General features: G+C 44.5%; 1 protein-coding gene across 1 annotated transcript in view; it reads right to left on the bottom strand.

Moving 5' to 3' along the window:
* The window catches only part of SERINC5 (serine incorporator 5), an 88,804-nt gene extending 69,248 nt beyond the window's left edge, over positions 1–19,556 (bottom strand). The window contains exon 1 of the mRNA XM_060009232.1: positions 19,413–19,556. Coding sequence (XP_059865215.1) covers positions 19,413–19,439 — 27 coding nt within the window. The 5' untranslated portion in view covers positions 19,440–19,556. The remainder of the gene's footprint in view (positions 1–19,412) is intronic.
* Positions 19,557–20,076: the final 520 nt, after the last annotated feature.

Genomic DNA, 20,076 nt, shown 5'->3' with positions numbered 1-20,076 from the left:
ATTTCCTCAAACGCAAAGCTGGAGCTGACGCTTAGGGAGATTTACCCGGCTGCCAGCTCTCTTCCCACGGCACAAGGAACAAGGGGACAAGGAACCTGTGGAAGCTTGTTCCCAAAGGACAAGGAACCTACCGGCTCCCTTCTTCCTGGCAGTTCCACCTGCTCCAGCAATGTGCAGCTTCAGCATCCTCAGCCCCATCACCCAAACCTCACATCTAACCAAAAAGTTATTCCCCTTTGCATTTCTGTTTGCCGACTTTTTCCAAAAGGATTTTGTTGGGGGGTGGGAGGGGGGTGTTTTGTAACTATGTAAACAAACAACAACAACAAAGGCAACTGCTCCCATTTCTGCAGCACTCACTCCCAAATGCTAGGATGGACTCTTACGTGTGGATAGTTTCTTCCAACCTGTGAGATACTTACTTTTGTTATTATCCCCACTGCGGCAATGAGAAACTTGGGCTCAAGAAGATAAGTTGCCCAAGGTCACAGCTCATTAAGGGTGAGGACAGGGCCCAAACCCAGGTGTGATTTAAAGTCAGCATTCTTAACTGCCTCACCAAACTAAATGTGGAAAAGAAGAAAGGAAAGAGGGATTAGCACCTTCGAAAAACAATAACTGCTTTGGAAAATCCAATCAAAATTCATTTTCTAATGAAGTTATTGCTTAATAAATGAAAATATTACATAAAGAGCTGGCTAGTGCTGCAGACAGCAAGGAAGCGTACTTTAGCCCTAACAACTCCATGACTCAGAAGCACAGTTTAACAGTGATATAGGGACGACTCCAGTTTCCACTGACACCGTATCTATACTTTGTGATTTGTATAAACAAAACCATCTTTCATGCCTCCCAACATCTACCACAGCCCTGTGAAACCTACAGTTAGAAATCTGAAAATATTTAATCTCATGACCACACGAAGAAATGAGCCAACCATCTAAGACTGACTGGCCACCAGTCCCCAAACTGCAACCTCCAGCTCACTGACCAACAGTCCCACTGTGTCTAAATCCCAGATGGATAATTCCTCCAATGTAGGATCAATTTTTAAAAATTAATAGAATTGAGAGCCCAGAAATAAACACTAACATTTATGGTCAATTAATTTCTGACAAGTGGGCCAAGTTAATGCACTGGAGGAAAAAAACAGTATTTTCAATAAACAGTGCTAGAGCTATTGATAGATACCCAAATGCAAAAGAATAAAGCTGGACCCATTCCTTATACCATACACAAAAATTAACTCAAAAAATGGACCAAAGAGCTAAACGTATGAGCTAAAACTATGAAACTCTTAGAAGAAAACACAGGACTAAATCTCCATGACCTTGGGTTGGACAAAGCACTTTTTAGACACAAGATACAGCACAAGCCAGGAAAGAAAAAACTGATACATTGGACTACATCAAAATTTTTTAAATTTTATGTTGCAAATGAGGCCATCAAGAAAATGAAAAGATAACTCACAGAATGAGAAAACATTTGCAAATCACATATCTTACAGAGCTGGTATCTAGAATATAAAAAGAACTCTTAATATTCAATTTTGAAAAAACCCAACTTAGAAATGAGCAAAGGATCTGAACAGACATTTCTCCAAAGAAGATATGAATAGACAATAAGCACCTGAAAAGATGCTCAACATCATTAGTTATTAGGAAAATGCAAATCAAAACCAAAATGAGATACTTCACAAACTAGGGTGGATATAATTTTAAAAAAAGAAAAAAACAGACAATAATAAGCATTGGTGAGGATATGGATAAATTAGAACCCACATACACTGCTGGTAGGAATATAAGATGCAGCAGCCTCTTTGGAAAATGATTTATTTAAAACAGCCATAAAGTGGAAACAACCTAAACAACCATCAACTGAAAAATGGATGAGTTAAATGTGGTATACGGCATAAAAAGGAATGAAGTACTGACACATACTACAACATGGATGAACCTTGAAAACATGCTAGGTGAAAGAAGTCAGTCATGAAAGCCACATATTGTACAATTCCATTCACATGCAATGTTCAGAACAGGCAAATCCATAGAGTCAGAAAGTAAATTAACAGTTGTCAGGGATCTGAGGAAGTTTGGGGAGAAACTGGGAACAACTGCTAATGGTCACAGAGGTGATAAAAATGTCCTAATATTAGACTGTAGTGATGGTTGTACAACTTTGTGAATATACTAAAAACCACTGAATTTTTACACTTTAAATGGATGAGCTACGGACCTCCCTGGTGGTCCAGTGGTTAAGACTCTGGGCTCCCAATGAAGGGGGCCCGGGTTCAATCCCTTGTCAGGGAACTAGATCCCACATGCCACAACTAAGAGTCAGCACCCCACAACTAAAAGATCCTGCACACCGCAACTAAGACCCAGTGCAGCCAAATAAATAGATACATAAATATTTTAAAAAATAAATAAATGGATGAGCTATATGGTATGTGAACTATATCTCAAAACTAACTTTTAAAATTTTATAAAGAATTTCTTTAATTAAAAAAACCTAATATAGTCATTTTTATAAGACAAATAAGGAAGTATCCAAAAAAAGAAAAAAGAGGAAACCTAAAATAATAATTTTAAAAGGCTGGACATTTCTGCTCAAGAGAGAAGTAATAAACGCTTGGGCATTGCTCCAACTCACTTTAAGGATAAGAATAAAACTATGAGGTTTTTTTGAACACCTGTTAATTTAAACAGGAATAAAGTGTCCCCAAGGGCAAATTCCCAGCACTTTGGAGCTGAAATTGTTCCATGTGATTCTTAAATTATTGGTCAGCTATAAAATGCTTTGTAAAGTTTACATTAAGTATTTCACGGATCTTTCAACATTGAGTTTTCTTAAGAGACTGCACATTGGAAATGGCTGATTCTCAGTACTGGAGGCTCCCATTCCTCTAACAATTTTCTTGTATCAAAAACAGCCCTTTCAATACTTCCTAGTAACCCACAGCCGGCAGCAGCACCCCGACAAAGACTGATCTGACAGCTTAACCATAATCTTGGCACCCACTTTTGTGGGTGGCACACTTTTTTTTTTCTAGTTCTATTCACTTCAGTACACTTTAGTCAAGAAAAGCCTGCATTTACATATGTAACTTGTGGGTAATGCAGATAATAATAAATCATACCACACACCCTTATCAGCGGCGCAACCAAGCTGATAATCTCAGTTTCCTGTCTCTCTGGACTCAGGCTTCTTGTCACCAGAATTGGCTCTTAATTATTCAACTGTACTGTCTGTGGACTACCCACAAAAAAAGCTCACAAAATGCATACCGGAAATATATCTAAATGAACTCTCTCACCTTAAAGCATGCTTTTCCTTCTCCTATCAAACACATAACTTTATCTAACTAGCTTAGCTTAAGCACTCAATCTTAATATGACACTTCTGAGCAACACTGAAAGTAAACTACATCCAAAATACAACCTGCTGTCTGTATGTCAAGTTTTGAATGCATGTTATATAAGTCAAGGTGGTGCTGTGGTAGAATCATCTACCTTGCTTATCTGTGCCCTTTTTCATTTCCGTATGTACCACTGGAAGTAGGATTCAGTCCATTTTGCAGTTCTAAACTCCATGGAAAAATTATCAAGGCCAAACCACCAAGTGGTTCTTATCTGGGCAGCACCATCCTCCCTCTTTGGGCTTGTGGGTTGTTGCTTATAAAGGTGGAGACTGTTTTCACAAAGACTAGTGAGTGCTACTGATATCTAACTGGCTTAGCTTAGGCACTAAATCTTAATGTTATCAAGCATACTAAATACCAGCTCAGGACTCCCTCAAGAGAAAGAACTGCTTCACCCAAAATTCCAACAGCACTGCCCCGGGGACCCACTAGTTAAAGATCGTTCCTCCCAAAAGCCACAACTCACTTGATTAGTTATAGCTTTTTCTTTAACTCTTCTAATAAAAGCCCTATAGAATAGATACTTTTTTTTGATCAGGAGCTCCCTCCCTACTTTCTCTTAGTACCTCAAGCATTTTTATTACTCTCAGAGTCTTAGAAAGATCGGGAAGGGGGAATGGAAGGACAGTGCTGAGTGGAGGAGAAGAGGGGCATCTCTCTAAAATCTGGGAATTTGGTCAGGTCAGACTCACAATGAAGGGGAAATGGCATAAGTATCAGCCTCTTCCAGGGCTCTGTGCCCTGCTTTCTTTCTGCCATGTCACAGCAGGAAAATGAAGTCAGAGACTCAGCTCTGCTGCACCTCTAGCTTCCAAGAAAATACAATCCCATGACAACCCTCATCCCTCTCCTCCCCCCATCATAAGGAAATAATTTACTGCTTCATGCTTTTCAAAGCCTGCAGCCAGAAGCCACTGCTGGGTATAACAATTTGCATAGAGCGCCTCATTGGTTAACCAGCTCAATCTAAATGGCCTAATACCCCTTACTCAGCAACCTGCAACTTTCACAAACTACACGGCTTGGTAAGAAATAAAAAAGCACATTCTAAAAAACTGCTTTCTGCTAAAGCCCATGATCCACAGATGAAGCAGAACTTCCTGGAAAAAAGAAATTCAAACAGCTGCTTGGGAGTTTAAGAGAAGAGAGAGGACAAAAGGTTTAAACTGATTTGACTGCAGCAAAATACAGTGGAAAAAAACCAATGTGAGATTTCAACCATAAGATTATGTTTAAAATCTGCAGCCATGAGCTCTCTGTTGAACTGCAGATGTCTTCAGAAAAAGCCCAACACTCACCCATTCTCCCTCTTGTCATTTACCAAATGTCCACTGTGTACAGGCCACGGGGGCACACCAAAGGCCGGGGTAGCAGGCCAGGGTGGCAGTCCCTGCTGCACGCTGATTAGCTGTGTGAATCTGGAAGAGGGCCTGAGCTCTGCAGGCCTGTCTCTTCAATAACATGAGAGGGTGGACATGCCACTCCCTTAAGGATTCATCTAGCTCCAGAAGATGACGGTGTAACTAACCAGATTCTCACAGTCCATCAGGTACCTGAGAATGGTAACCCACCAAAGGAGTGACAGGCATCACTCACATCAGAAATCTCATGGTCAGCAGTGAGACTTTCTCTGGCTTGCTGCCAACCAAAAACTGCCCATGATGGTTCTAATTTCAAACTGCCCGACCATTATCCTTAAAAACTATTTAGGAGTGCTAGAAGTTCCAATAATTTGGCTTCCGACTGAAACTTCTCATACCCAGAGGTACAATTCCCCTCTGTCAGCATGTCCCAATTTTCAGTTTACGGTTTGGGTAGACAGTGAGGATTTTCGTAACCAGGAGAGCTGCGTCAACCCAACTGTGGTCCTCTATTCCCCAGGAGCCAGAGCCCATTCCCACCTTCAATGCTGCCTCTTCTATACAAAACCACTGCAACTCTCTCCAAGTTCCGGGACAGCAAGTCATTTCAGCCTGGGGAGGCTGGCAGGAAGAGGAACTCAACCAGAGCTCCCCAAAATGAAGTAGAGCTGTTTCCAAAGATAGGAAGAGTTCCTATCTCTGAAGTTGTTCACTTACTATAGTACAAGAAATCTGAGCACAACTGGGTGGGAGGAGCAGAAGACCCTTCCAGCCACTTCCAGTACCAACTTTCTGGGAGTTGGTCCAAAGAGAAGCAGCGGGCCCAGCTCCTCCCTCACGCAGCTAACAGGCATACGAATTGGTCAGCCTTTCTGAAGGTTTGCAACGTCCAGGGCTTCTGACATATGCATTTTATAGTTGGTTCTGCTATACTTGCTCTGAAAATACAAATTTGTTCCAACAGGATTGATATGGAAGGAGTTCAGAGCATCTCACCCCAGGATATGCCACTTTGGCATATTGATTATTTTGAGTTAAGGCACCTGAGAAACAGGTGCAAGAAGCAGGTGCAAGAAGGGCACTCTGGGGGCTTCCCCAGTGGCACAGTGGTAGAGAGTCCGCCTGCCGATGCAGGGGACACGGGTTCGTGCCCTGGTCCGGGAAGATCCCACATGCCGCAGAGCGGCTGGGCCCGTGAGCCATGGCCGCTGAGCCTGCACGTCCGGAGCCTGTGCTCCGCAACGGGAGAGGCCACAATAGTGAGAGGCCCGCGTACCGCAAAAAATAAAAAAAATAAAAAAATAAAATAAAATAAAAGAAGGGCACTCTGACCTTCATGTTTCTTCCTGAAAGCAGAAGATGACATTCCCACGTGAGAGGTGCCCTCCCTGTACCAGAAGGAAGACATTCTTAACAAGGACAAGAAGTTGAGATGGAGAGAATTCTACACAAAGAGACCTTATTAAAATAATTTTTATCTTCCTTTCACCTCCCCACATAATTTAGTCATTTTTCCACAACTGCCTCTCTTTGTTCAATCTAATATAAAAGTAGGTTTCACTATTTCTTGGTTCTTCATTTCCTTATGAGGGCTCCCAGATCAAATAAAACTTGTGTTAAATGAATGTGTATGTTTTTCTCCTGTTAATCTTCGTCAGTTTAATTTTCAGATCCAGCCAGAGACCCTAAAAGGGTCAAGAAAAACTTTTTCCTCCCCTACCATGTTAGGGGACAATAAGGGCAAAACAGGACGAGCAGTTTTGTCTGTGAGAAACATATACTGAAGGCAGAACACTGTGCCCAGCTGAACTGAGCTACATAGAACATATGAAACACACACTCCTCCACTCCACCTGCATTATGAGTCACTCAAAAGCACATCTGGTGTTAACAACTTTCCATCCAATTTCAGATAACCCTCCATCCACCACTTCACAACAACTCACAGCTGCAACTTTTCCGACACCTGCTTCCACAAGCAAATTTCAGGTCTTTTTCAAGGTCAAGTGCCAAATTTTCATAGTATTACATATCTCTTAACCATTTAACATCTGTAGAACTGTAATATCATTTTTACCAGGTTCCCTTTTGTGTGTGTGTGTGTGTGTGTGTGTGTGCGCGCGCGTCACTGACAAAACTTTCAATGCTGTGCTCCAACCCCATTTTCCCCACAAGGCCTGTGGTTTTTGCTGTTCCATTTTGCATAGTGTGATTTTTAGGAATGCATATTCATGTTGTGTTACCGAAGGACTATTTCCAGAGCTCTAACCTAAAGGGGCATGGGACTAAAGAAAGATTACATAAGAGTTACTTAAGTTTTTTCTTTTTTTTTAATGTACTAAACATTTAATAAAGGGTAAACAGTGAAATAAATGTCCACGTGATCAATTAAATGTGATACTGCCATTAAAATGTTCTCATTCTTGCAATATGTGGAAATGTCCATAATGTTGTGTGAAAGTAGCTAGGATATAAAACAGTACATAAAGCATGATCTAATATTCATTTATTTATTTATTCATTCATTCATTCTGCATGGCTTGTGGGATTTTTAGTTCCCTGACCAAGGACTGAACCCAGGCCATCAGCAGTGAGAGTACGGAGTCCTAACCACTGGACTGACAGAGAATTCCAAGTCTAACAAGGGTTTGTTCTCTCTAGGATTATAAATGATATTCATTTTCTTCTTTATACTTTTCTGCATTTCCCAAATTTTCTATGATAACTATATATTATTTTTATAAAGCAGAAAGTACTGTTTGTTACTTATCATTTGCTAAAAAGAGTCTAGTAAACTGACCCACTCTTATCCTTTCTTCAAGATGCTATAATACATACTATAATCTTTACAAAATTTTAAGGAATAAAAAGGTAATAAAGAAGATAGAATACTGAAAAACATTTAATTAATGCCCATCCTACCCCTCCTCCCAAAAAAAGGTAAGAAAGAACAAAGAACAGACGAGGAAATGGAAATGACCAACAATATATAGCCTGAAGTTCAAGCATGAATAATTACATTAAATGTAAATGATCTAAACATCCAATTAAAAGGCAGAGACTGTCAGAAGGGATCAAAAAGCAAGTCCCAACTACATGTTGTTTATAAGAGCATTTTTAAATCTAAGACACAGATGAGTTGAAAGTTAAAAGGGTAGTATGGCCATCAGACAAAGACATGAATACAAAGAGCATTACCAGAGATAAAAAGGATCATTTTATAAAAGGATCAATTCATTAAGGAGACATAAGAATCCCAAATGTGTGTACACATAATAGAGCTTCAAAATATACTAAACAGGGGCTTCCCTGGTGGCACAGTGGTTAAGAGTCCGCCTGCCGATGCAGGGGACACGGGTTCATGCCCCGGTCTGGGAGGATCCCACATGCCATGGAGTGGCTGGGCCCGTGAGCCACGGCCGCTAGGCCTGCGCGTCTGGAGCCTGTGCTCTGCAACCAGAGAGGCCACAGCGGTGAGAGTCCCGTGTACCGCAAAAAAAAAAAAAATTCTACTTGAAAATATACTAAACAAAAACTGACATAACTAGTGGCAGAAAGAGACAAAAACACAATCATATTTGAAAAATTTAACACCCTTCTCCCAGTAATTGACAGAATTAGACCCCTCTATCAGTAAAGATAGAGAAGATTTGCACAACACTAGCAACCAACTTGAACGCTATACCCAACCTGCTGGTAGTATGGAAAAATGAGCAGGCAGCAAAGAGACTAGGAGAGGAAAACCAGTTTACACGATACGCATTTCCATCTTCCTGCCTTTAAGTCAACCCCCTCAACACTCTGGCCTTACTTGTAAGGCTGTCATTTGGTCAAGCCACGATGGGCACAGTAACTACACAAGAACTGTAGAAAACATGTTCTTTTCAAGAGCACATGGAACATTCATCAAAATGTATCATTTTCTGAGCCATCAAAAAGAAATACATATATACAGAATATGTTCTCTTATCACCACAAGCATAAACTAGAAATCAATAGCAAAAATACGCCTGGAAAATCCTCAAATACTTGGAAAATAACAACACACTTCTAAATAACCAACAGGTCAAAGAAGAAATCACAAGGGAAATTAGAAAAAATTTTGAATTGAATGATAATGAAAACAAAGCATATCAAAATGTGTGGGATGTAAAATGATTTTAAATATTCCCTTGAGAGGAAAGAAAATATTTAAAATAAGGGTTTACGGGGCTTCCCTGGTGGCACAGTGGTTGAGAGTCCGCCTGCCGGTGCAGGGTACGCGGGTTCGTGCCCCGGTCTGGGAGGATCCCACGTGCCGCGGAGCGACTGGGCCCGTGAGCCGTGGCCGCTGGGCCTGCGCGTACGTAGCCTGTGCTCCACGGCGGGAGGGGACGCAGCAATGAGAGGCCCGCATGCCGCGAAAAAATAAAAATAAAAAAATAAGGGTTTACGTTTCTACCTTTAAAAAAATCCATAAAATAATTTAAAATAAATAATAATAGATTAAGTAAACAAAAAAGAGGAAAAAGAGCAGAAATCAATGAAATAGAGAATAACTAACAATAAAAAACTTGTTTCTTTCACAAGATTAATCAGATTGATAAACTCCTAGAGTCATTAAAAAAAGAATAAAGAACACAAATTACTAATATCAGGAATGACTGAAGAGACGTATTAAGCACATTTTTTTTTTTAGAATATAAGTTATCTCGATACAGACCACTAACAGATTCCTACAAAAGACTTGCATTTAGAAAATCCACTACGTTAACCCCAATGGTGTTGAAAAATCAGGCAGGGGATGACATGATTAGGACTATACTTTGGTAGAAGGATCAACCTGCTGGTAGTATGGAAAAAGGAGCAGGCAGCGAAGAGACTAGGAGAGGAAAACCAGTTTGCACGATAACGTATTTCCATCTTCCTCCCTTTAAGTCAACCCCCTCAACACTCTGGCCTTACTTGTGAGGCTGTCATTTAGTCAAGCCACGATGGGCAGGAAGCACAGCACTCACTAGCGTTATTACACTAGTTCCTCCTAGCTTGTGCTCCACAGGGATAGTTCTCTCATTCAGCCTACATTCCCACCTTCTTCTATGGGTCTTCCAGTACTGAAGAATCTGGAAAATGTAACCACATTTCTCAGACTCCTTTGCTCTTGGGGACCTGACAATTAGCAACACTCACAATATTTGGAAGGTGAAAACAAGGTGGGGGCCATCCTCCTGCTGCAGTGTCTGCTTCCCAGCAAGGTCCTAGGACAATGGCCAGACTTGGGGCTCCCATGTTAAGCCGCCAGCTGTGTGGGTGTCAAGAGGCGGGGGGCAGCAGCCTGGGCTTTCAGACTTCTGGATTACTGCTGGAGTGGTGTGCCCTTAAATCCAAGAGTTCAAAGGCGGCCCCCTGACTCTTGCTCCTCTAGCTCTTTCATTTCTTCAACAGTTAATTCCCTACATTAAATTGTTCGGCTTAAAATACCCAGAGAGGTCTCAGTTTCCTGCATTGAACCCTGACACACCTGCATCACCAACTTACAGATAACAAAGAGTCTTAATATTGTCTTGTTTTCATCCCTTCCAACAATCATATAAGGGAGGCAAGACACAAATTTCCCCCGTTTGATGAACAAAGAAACCAAGGCTCAGAAAACTTAAAAACTGGGAACGGTAGTGAGCTCCCCAACACTGGAGAGGCTCAAACACACCAGAGGTACACTTAGGAGGGGCAATTTTACAAGACTTCTAAGCTTCAGATGGGGAATTAAAAGGGATGCCTTTTAAAGCCTCTTCCAAAAGTTTCTGATTCCACGATCTGCCTCATCAATCACCACACAAATAGCCAAACCTGGGCTAAGGATCATAGCATTAGGCGACTCAGCCCTCCGTTAACTTACTGAGATACAATGCAAGAAACAAAACACTGGAAAATAATCCCGTAAAGACCTCATGAGCTTTGTTTCAAAGAGCAACTGGCTAGTTTATAAAAAACGATATTTAAACAAACATTAGCCTGATTTTCCATCTCTCCTAGTTATCTCTGCCTAAATAAGATTTAAGCGGTTGTGTGTATGTGTTTTTCCTACTTTTGTTTAGACTAGACAGTTTTCATGAGGGGGAAAATGCTGTCTAATCATTATATTTTGTAACCTTACTTCAAACCGAAATTGTTTCAAAATTTATTCTGTGATAAGAACCCACCCTAAGTTTTTCCATAACAGCTGCTTTCCTTAAACGTCAGCTCAACTTTAATCTCACAAGGCAAACTACAGAAGAAAAGCCAAAAGTAAAGTCCTATTTCCTTCAAAATTCAAACAGATGTTTTAATGTAATCAAACAAATCCATTGTTTGAATTTCCTACCCACACACACTACACTGACTCCCAGATTATGTTCTAAAATCTTCTAAAATATCATTAATACACAAGCTAGAAAATAAGAGGATGCCCCCCCCCCGAAATGTTTAAAATTCATTTTAACAAGGGTTGCAAAGGTTCACTTTGGACTACTTGAAAAACCTGATCGTTAGGGACAATCAAGGTGGTCTAGATGAGTAACTTGATCCATTGGATGCTTGCTCTCAGCATCCCATAGCAATCGCAAATTCAACTAACAACAGCAGTATGTAATGACAATTCACTAACAATGCTGGTTGGCTCAGGACGCTGAAAGTACACAAGATCTTTATCTATAATTACCATTATAATTAAAGATACAGAAAGCACTTTAGTCAAAGGGTAAAATGGAATTTGTGTCCAATGGCTAGTTCTGCAGACATACCATGTTACACTAGGACTTCCTTTTTAATGTTAAATTATCATAGGTGAACAGGCCACATACTGCTCTCCTGCTCTGAATACAAGTAGACAATGCCATCGTTATTGCTCTGTCCTTTCTAAAGGCTTCTAAAAGGCTATTTACATTAAAACACCTGGGAAACTGAAAAGTAAGCTTCTGAGTCTCACAGTTAACTCACTCCCAGATATTCAATATCTCTGGGAAATTGACAGGCGATATTCATAGAGAAAACGGGGGTGGGAAGCAAGCAGTGGGCAAGGGGGTGTTACCTTTTATCTCATTAGCAGAGAGATGAATCAGAGGCTGCCCTCTACTCCCTACAGATGGGCCCTCCTAGTAAAGCAATCCCACTCAGACCTGCCGCAGCCCAAAGCTATTTTGCCAGCCTGCCCAGGTCAGCTCTAAAGCCACCCAAGAAAACAAATCTGAATGAGCAACCTTCATGCTGACTCTCCACCTACAACGGCAAGGTCAGTGACAAACTTCTTTCCAACAACGTGAACTTGGCTAACTACACAGACGCATCTCCAAACCACTCTTTCTGTATCAGCAACAGTTCACTGTCAGCCGAATCACCACCACCTTTGTCAGTATGGTAGAGCAATGATGTGGCCATTTTACTGCAACTTGCCCGCATTTTATAAAACGCATAGAAAAATAAAACTGCCAATACTAGTGATAAGCACAGGACTCAAATTTAATGCAACTGAAACAAAGAAGGGCACCTTTATAGAGCAAGAAAACAGAGACAGAAAACACCATCTAGACAGATGGTATCCACATAAGTGACTGTAAAAAGACCAAAGTTAAAGATGATGTTGAAAATGGTTATTGTCGATGGTATCTAAAGGAGGTGTAGCTGGGATTTTCTTCATTATTTTTAGTCTTTTGGGAATTGAAACACGCACACACACTCGTATTAACACATAAGCCTATTAACTGACTTTCACATATTTACGTTTACTTAATACCTCTGGAAAAACTGCCATGTTTGAAGGCAGAGGACTGCACTACTTTCTGGGTATAAATAAGCCCAGAAAACATGGCTGCAAATGAGTGGCTGGTGCACTTGAAAAACTCCTGTAATTCAGCAGAGTTGAATCAAACATAGCACCTACAACATAATCCCAACTCCACAAAGTAAAATCATATATATTAAATGTGAGTGACTGTTATAAAATATCAAAATACGGTTCTCTCTGGGTGATATGTATTTCACAAATGCCCCAAACTCTTCAAAAAAGCATCAGTCATGCGAAGAATGAACTTTTGTGCCTAGATCCCTTCCAAGGGTGGAAGCAACACGTGATATAATGAGGACCTAACATTTCCAATCACTATAAACAAAGAGCTGTAGGGAAAAAGTTTTGTAACCAAAAGCACACAACAGGGGGTTCAGCTAGGTCACACAGTACATGCTCTGTCTAGGAGAGAGGAAATGCACCCACACAGTAACCAGGAAACAACTCCAGTGCATCAGATGACCACATACTAGGTGGTGTGGACAGGTTTTGTGTGCAAGTTCTGAGAACTCTTAAAGCAAGAGGAAGGTCACTTCTTAGGAAAATGCTTCCTGAGCTTGGCCTTAAAAGCAGAGATTTGGGTTTTATAGAGAAGGAAGGACATCTCAGGGAAATTAGTACTTTTATGTGGTATGTAATTTACTTTTTAAAGAAGTCTTCATGGATTTTGTGTGTGTGTGTGTGTGTGTGTGTGTGTGTGTTTTAAGCTACAGTCTAGAGGTGATCAGATGCCCTGATGAGGAAGACCCATTCCAGCTAACACTTAACAAAAGCCAACCTCTAAATGCCTCCTGCGTGGGCTTCAGTTACTTCTAACACCAATGACCCCAGGCTTTGTTAACCAGCGTAATGATGAGACATGGTGAAAACTGCAAGAACTCTTGACATACAGCAACTCTGCTCAAACCCCTGCACGAAGGACTTGACCAAACTTTAACAGGCTTCTAGTAGCCTGAGGCTGCATCCCTGGGATGACCTAGCCGCCTTTTGCCTTTTTGAGTTCTTGTCTGGAAAAGTTCAGGGCTGTAAAAAGAAATTTACTGTTTGTTCTAGCCAGCACCTAAGATAGGCCCTAACCTCCCTTTTTTTTTTTTTTTTTTTTATTTTTGGCTGCGTTGGGTCTTCATTGCTGTGTGCAGGCTTTCTCTAGTTGCGGTGCGCGGGCTTCTCATTGCGGTGGCTTCTCTTGTTGCGGAGCACGGACTCTAGGCGTGCGGGCTTCAGTAGTTGTGGCTTGCGGGCTCTAGAGTGCAGGCTCAGTAGTTGTGGCTCGCGGGCTCTAGAGAGCAGGCTCGGTAGTTGTGGCGCACGGGCTTAGTTGCTCCGCGGCATGTGGGATTTTCCCAGACCAGGGCTCAAACCCGTGTCCCCTGCATTGGCAGGCAGATTCTTAACCACTGCACCACTAGGGAAGTCCCTAACCTCCCTTTCTTAAGAGCATTTACTAAATAGGGCTAATAATTGTGAATCCTTCCTCTGCCCAAGAGGAGAAGGACAGATAGGACACATTTCCTACAAGTCTGGAGTGTCTTTCTCAAGGACTTAAATGCCATTCCTTTGAAATGTAATCAATCAGGAAGGATAGGGTCTATCTCCTAGTCTCGGTGGAAGGACAGAATCTAACCTGCCAGCTATCAGACCCAGCTGGCCTCATCACCCATACTGCAAACAAACTCTGGAACGTCTCACTTCCCTAACTCTATTGGTCCTCCACTCACTCCTCCCTATTCCCTCATCGTCCCTTGAAAACTCCCAGTGATCTGTGCTAATCAGGATGGAGCTCAGGTCTTTCTGTCAGTAAGTGGTTACTGAACAAAATCTGTTTTCATTGCTTTAACTAACGTCCAGCTTTATTTATCTTTGACAGTGGACAGCCCCTGGTGGCATTCTGTGGCTTTGTCAATCAATTAATATAAAAGACGTTAGAAATTTGCTTTCGTTGGGGAAAATCTCAGGGATCGAGTAATACAATCTGGCTGGAAACACCCTGGCGTAGGCATTCCCACCCTTATATGAGCCGGCTACAAGGACAAGGAGTGTTCTGCCTGAGAGTGGTACCGTGGGCTTGATCCATCCATGAGGTCCTGCGCTTCAGCAGTCTTGGTCAAGTTCTTCCTTCTAGAAGGTTGTCACATCTGCCTCAGGGGAACATGCAAGTTCCGTGTCAGTGCACCAAGAAGGGCAAAGAGCTGGAACTTCGTGAAGCCGCAGATCAGGCTGTGTAACTGTGTTGGGCCTGCCTGCCAATAAATGCCCGCACAAGTGACAGAATTTGGTCTGAGACTTGCTGTCTTTATAACCTGGACCAGACTGTGAGGAAGAAGCTAAACCCCACCCACTGGTAACTCCTGGCAACCACCAATATCTACCAAGACAGCCTCACAGCTATGCATTCAAAGCTGCCTTAGGGCCATTATAAGCAACAACAATGGGCAACAGTTCCTCATGATTTATTCATACTGTATTTAGAATAATAAGGAATAACAGTTTCCCAGTTAGGAGCTCCAACTTGAGTCAGGTGGACCAGTGTTGAAGGCCTGGCTCCACCACCATGTAAATATCAGTCAAGTTAATTTATCTCTCTGCACTTCAGTTGCCTCACCTGCAAAAGGAGGCCAATTAGAACATTCCCCGACCCCGTAGGGTTGCTGTGGAGAATGAGTGATATAACGTAGGTAAAAACAGCACACTTGTGAGCATGAAATAAGCTTCAGCTATTGTTACTATTATCATTAATGCTTATACTTGCCTGGAGTAAACCCTGCCAAGCCTTACTCTCAAATTGCCTTGACGGGGTGTCTAGATCTTCCAATTACACATCTCATTTCACCTCTGACAGGGTGTCCTGTCACTTTCTGTAATGAGCTTCCCCCACACTTCCAATCCCCAGCTAGCCCTTAAGTTCCAGGAGAGCAAGGATGCGCTTTGTTAATCACCCAATGCCCAGGGGCCTTACCACAGTGCTGGGTACCCAGAAGGTGTCGACTGACCACTGTCCTGTGACCTCTGCTTCCATTAGCATCGATCAGCCAACAGCCTAAGCAAAAGCTAAGTATATCAGGGTCAATGCAAAGATAAAATGACCCGGAGACTGTCCAGGTAGAGGTGGATAACGGTCACTAAGACTTTGGGGGTTCCTTACTCTGTGCCAAACCCTTTACTAGAGACATTATCCCATGTAATACTCATAATAACCCTAGGAGGTATTATCACACCCATTCAACCTCGGAGGAAAACTGAGGTTAATTGAGGGTAAGTGACATGCACAGTCACACCACCTCTCCGTGTCCAGATTTCCCAATTCAAACCCAGACCTGAGTCCAAAGCCCAGGCTCTTTTCTGGGTTACACATTGCTTCTGACAATATCAGTTAAAGTCCCCCAAATTTCTATCTCCAACCTCAAACTTCTCCCAACTTAAAAATCCAACCGACGACTTACCATCTCCATTTAATTTATAATAGGCATCTCAAATGTAACAGAGCCAGAAGAAAACTATGGGTTTTCCTTGCCAAATGTCTTCCTCCCTTCAAGCCTCCTACCTCACCTCAGTGAGGCACTATCACCTATGCAGTTGCTTGGGTCATAAACCGAATCTCTCTCATTCCCACACCCCACTTCTAACCCATGTAAAAGTCCAGCTCTACCTCTACAATATGCCCAGAAGCCAATGACGCCCCACCGTAAGCACCACGACGCCCTAAATTAAGGTACCACACTCTCCCCTCCTTGGCCTAGGGCAACAGCAGGTTGCCAGGATTCAAGCTTCATCAAGAAGAATTCGGGCTCACGGCGGAAGCCCAGACCACTGCTCACATGCAGGAGGAGGCAGCTTAAAAGTATTCACCGGGGAGCTTCCCTGGTGGCGCAGTGGTTGAGAGTCCGCCTGCTGATGCAGGGGATATGGGTTTGTGCCCCGGTCCGGGAAGATCCCACATGCCGCGGAGCGGCTGGGCCCGTGAGCCATGGCCGCTGAGCCTGCGCATCCGGAGCCTGTGCTCCGCAATGGGAGAGGCCACAGCAGTGAGAGGCCCGCGTACCGCAAAAAAAAAAAAAAAAAAAAAAAGTATTCACCGGGTGGCCAGCTCTGACTGCTCTCCCTCCATGCCAGTCCCTGAGAGTCAAGTCTTCACAGCACCCAAGGTGACCACTTCTGTTCCTCCAACACCTTGGAAGACCCCCTACCCAGGCCCTGACGTGGGTGCCTCTCCTCCTTTATCAGTCGCAATTCCCAGGGCATCTTCTCAGACAGACTTCCCCAGCAACCCTACCCAAAGCCACTCTGCCACCAGGACCTGTGGCAGTACCAGCACTTGCTGGTACTGGGTTCGCTGCTTTCATGCTTATGAAATGCTGCCCCACCCCAGTCACTGAGGGCATAGATGACGTTTGCCTGGCTCACGGCCATATCTCCAGCTCTTGGCACACAGGAGGTACTGTGATATGATCAGAAATATTTATTCGGTCTTCCACCCCGGTGTGGGAGGCCCAGAAGACTTGGCATTGGCAGCTGGAGTGTGCGGGGGAGGGGAGGGGGAGGAGGGCGGACCCCTAACCTGTGGGATAGTAACTCCAGGTAGTGTCAGAATTGAATTGTTGTACAGCCAGTTACTATCTGGGGAGCTGGGGAACTGGCTGGTGCGGGGGTAAAAACAAAACAAAAAACCCGTACATTGATGTCATAAGTGATGTAGGTAAAAACAATGCACAGGTGCTCAAAATTTTTTTTCAAAGGATTCACAGACTTAGATATCTTCTGACAGTGCTGCACTTTTTTTAAATGCAAACTTAACAGCCCCATTCATACGAAATTATAGTGTCATCACCCCCTCCCTGTGTTGAGAGCCACCACAGTGAAGCCTCAAGCAGTCCCTAGAAAGCAGAAGTTAATTTTCCTGTGATGAATGGCCAGGATTTGGTTCTTTCCAAAGTCCTGAGAGGGGGATTTCAGAAACAAGTCACAAGGACTTCCCTGATGGCGCAGTGGTTAACAATCCACCTGCCAATGCAGGGGACATGGGTTCGAGCCCTGGTCCGAGAAGATCCCACATGCCGCAGAGCAACTAAGCCCGTGCGCCACAACTACTGAGCCCGCATGCTGCAACTACTGAAGCCTGTGCTTCACAACAAGAGAAGCCACTGCAATGAGAAGCCCGCGCACCTCAGTGAAGAGTAGGCCTCGCTCACAAAACTAGAGAAAGCCCGTGTGCAGCAACGAAGACCCAACGCAGCCAAAAAATAAATAAATAATTTTTAAAAGTTCTCACTTTAAAACAAACAAAAAGAAACAAGTCATGAAACCCTGCCAAAATATCAACCATACCAATAATTCTTTTATAAGACCCACTTGAGTACTGGCAATAATTTTCAGAACCCTAAATCACCTGCTGGGAGCCACAGAAAACCTCAAGGGACTGGAGAACAGGTGCCCTGAAATATCTGTAACGTAATCACTATATAATGAAGTGTCACATCAAATTAGAACTATCTCAAAATAACAACAATGGACGATTTGCAAAGCTTTGTTGAGATTTGGAATATTCTGAAAACAGCCTTTTCCCAACCACTTTGGTCTCCAAAGCCCTGAGAAGGTATTAAATGTCCTCCTGTCGCCTTGCCTGACTCAGGGCAAGGCATTCCACCTCAAGTTAAAAACCTCAATTTCCTCATCTCTGCAAAGGCCAGCTTGAATGCATGCCAAGTACAGTATTAGACCTCAAAAACCAAGTGATAACTTCACACGGCCACTGCAAAGAGGACGGATTATCTACCGGTGTAATCGGCGGGTTAGAGAAACCCACAGCTTAACCCCTGCATCAGTTACGGGCTGGCCTCTGATTGTCGCAAGGCTGAATGTATTAAGAAGCAAAAAGCCCGGTATGCCCTCCGGAGTTAGACTCATTTGAGAAAACGCACCATTAAAAACTGTACAGAAATGCCGATAATCAACACGGCTAGGAAGGAGGGAGTGCGACGTGCGGAAGGCTTTACCTACTTCTTTTTTTTTCTAACTCTGCAGGAAGGAGTGAAATCAACATTAAAGGTTAAAAACTACTACTAATTCTGCCCTGCTGCACTACTAACCGGTAGAAGACGCCCATCCCAAGCGGACACAGGTGTTTTAAGATCTCATGAGTTAAACAGGCGAGAGTTACAAACAGGCTCGGGCAAGTTCAGCTGAAAGGAGGGATGGCTTCAGGCTCGCGCTCTACCCAGTCAGCCGCGTTTGGGTCCAGCCAGGGTTGGGTCGGGAGACTCAGGAAGCAGGGCTGAGTCTTCCCAGCGCCCAGACCTGAGCACAGCGGTTTGGAAAGCAGTCTTCCAGACTTTCTCGAAGAAAAAGAGCCAATGCTCCAGAGCCTGGCGAGATGTCAAGCGCAACTCGTCTGGGCCACATACGACCCGTTCAGGGCATGGAAAAGGAGTGGCTGCCCAAACCCACGTCTTCTCCTGGGTTCATCGGGTTGGCAGAGCCAGGTGGCCTATGGAGCTGAGCACCACACACTTGTGTCCTGGGGAGGAGGCGACACGCTCCTGAAACAGTCGGGATCCTCCGCCCGAACCCTGCCCGCCCCGCCCTAAGCGAAGTTCCTAAGGCCGAACGGGAAGACCTCGGGGTAGCCTCTAGGGCTTCCCCGTGTCCCTCTGGCCCGCCTGCCGCGGCACACGGTTTTCCCCGAAGGCCGAGCGCCGCGCTCCGGCCCGGAGCACTCACCCAGGCGGCGCAGGGTCACCCACCCCACTTTCGGCGGCGGAGCTGGGACGTGCACCCAGAGAAGCACGCGTTGCCTCGGTTCCTGGCCCGGTCTCCCGACCTGTCTCTCCCCGCTCACCTGGCCCGCACAGCACTGCGCTGACATCGTGGCGGCCGACCACCACCAGCGCGCTTGCCGGCTCCCAGCTTCCCTCTGGCCCTCCTGGCTCCCTCCGGCCTCAAGCGTCCCTGTGCGAACCCGCTCACGCCTCCACGCGGCGTAGCCCCAGCTGAACGCGATGCACTGAGGCCTTGGTAAAAACAACTGCCGCCAAACCCCGCCCCGCCACCCCAGGCCCCGCCCCACTCGCTCGCTCCAGCCGCGGCGGCCGCCCGCAGCCCCGCCCCGTGCCCGCCCCTTCCCGGGCGCACCGCCTCCGAGCCCGCCAGCTCCCGGCTCTCGCTTCCGCTGGCGTCAGGCGGTGGGCGGTGGTCATCACTTCCCGGTGCAGTGCTGGACTGCGAAGGCTGTTCTCCAACGCGCCGGCCAGGTATTACCGGGCTCCTGCGACGGCCTGGCGGCGCTCGGTCCCCGACCCAGGAGGGCGCGGCGCCCCTAGTCCCCGGCTGTGGTGGAAGAGCTGATTGCTGACTCCAATATACCTTGGAGCCTTTAGTGAGCGATTCTGAGTGTCCTGCACTGCACAGGCGCAATAGGGGTGGCCGGGTGCTGGTCTGTGCTGCGCCTCGCGCCAAACTGGGTTATCCACGGGATCCCAGTTCCAGAAATCCCTTTATCTCCC

The sequence above is a fragment of the Delphinus delphis genome, chromosome 3 (genome assembly GCF_949987515.2).
Source record: "Delphinus delphis chromosome 3, mDelDel1.2, whole genome shotgun sequence".
In the NCBI taxonomy this organism is placed as follows: domain Eukaryota; kingdom Metazoa; phylum Chordata; class Mammalia; order Artiodactyla; family Delphinidae; genus Delphinus; species Delphinus delphis.
This window is presented reverse-complemented; position numbering and strand designations above follow the sequence as displayed.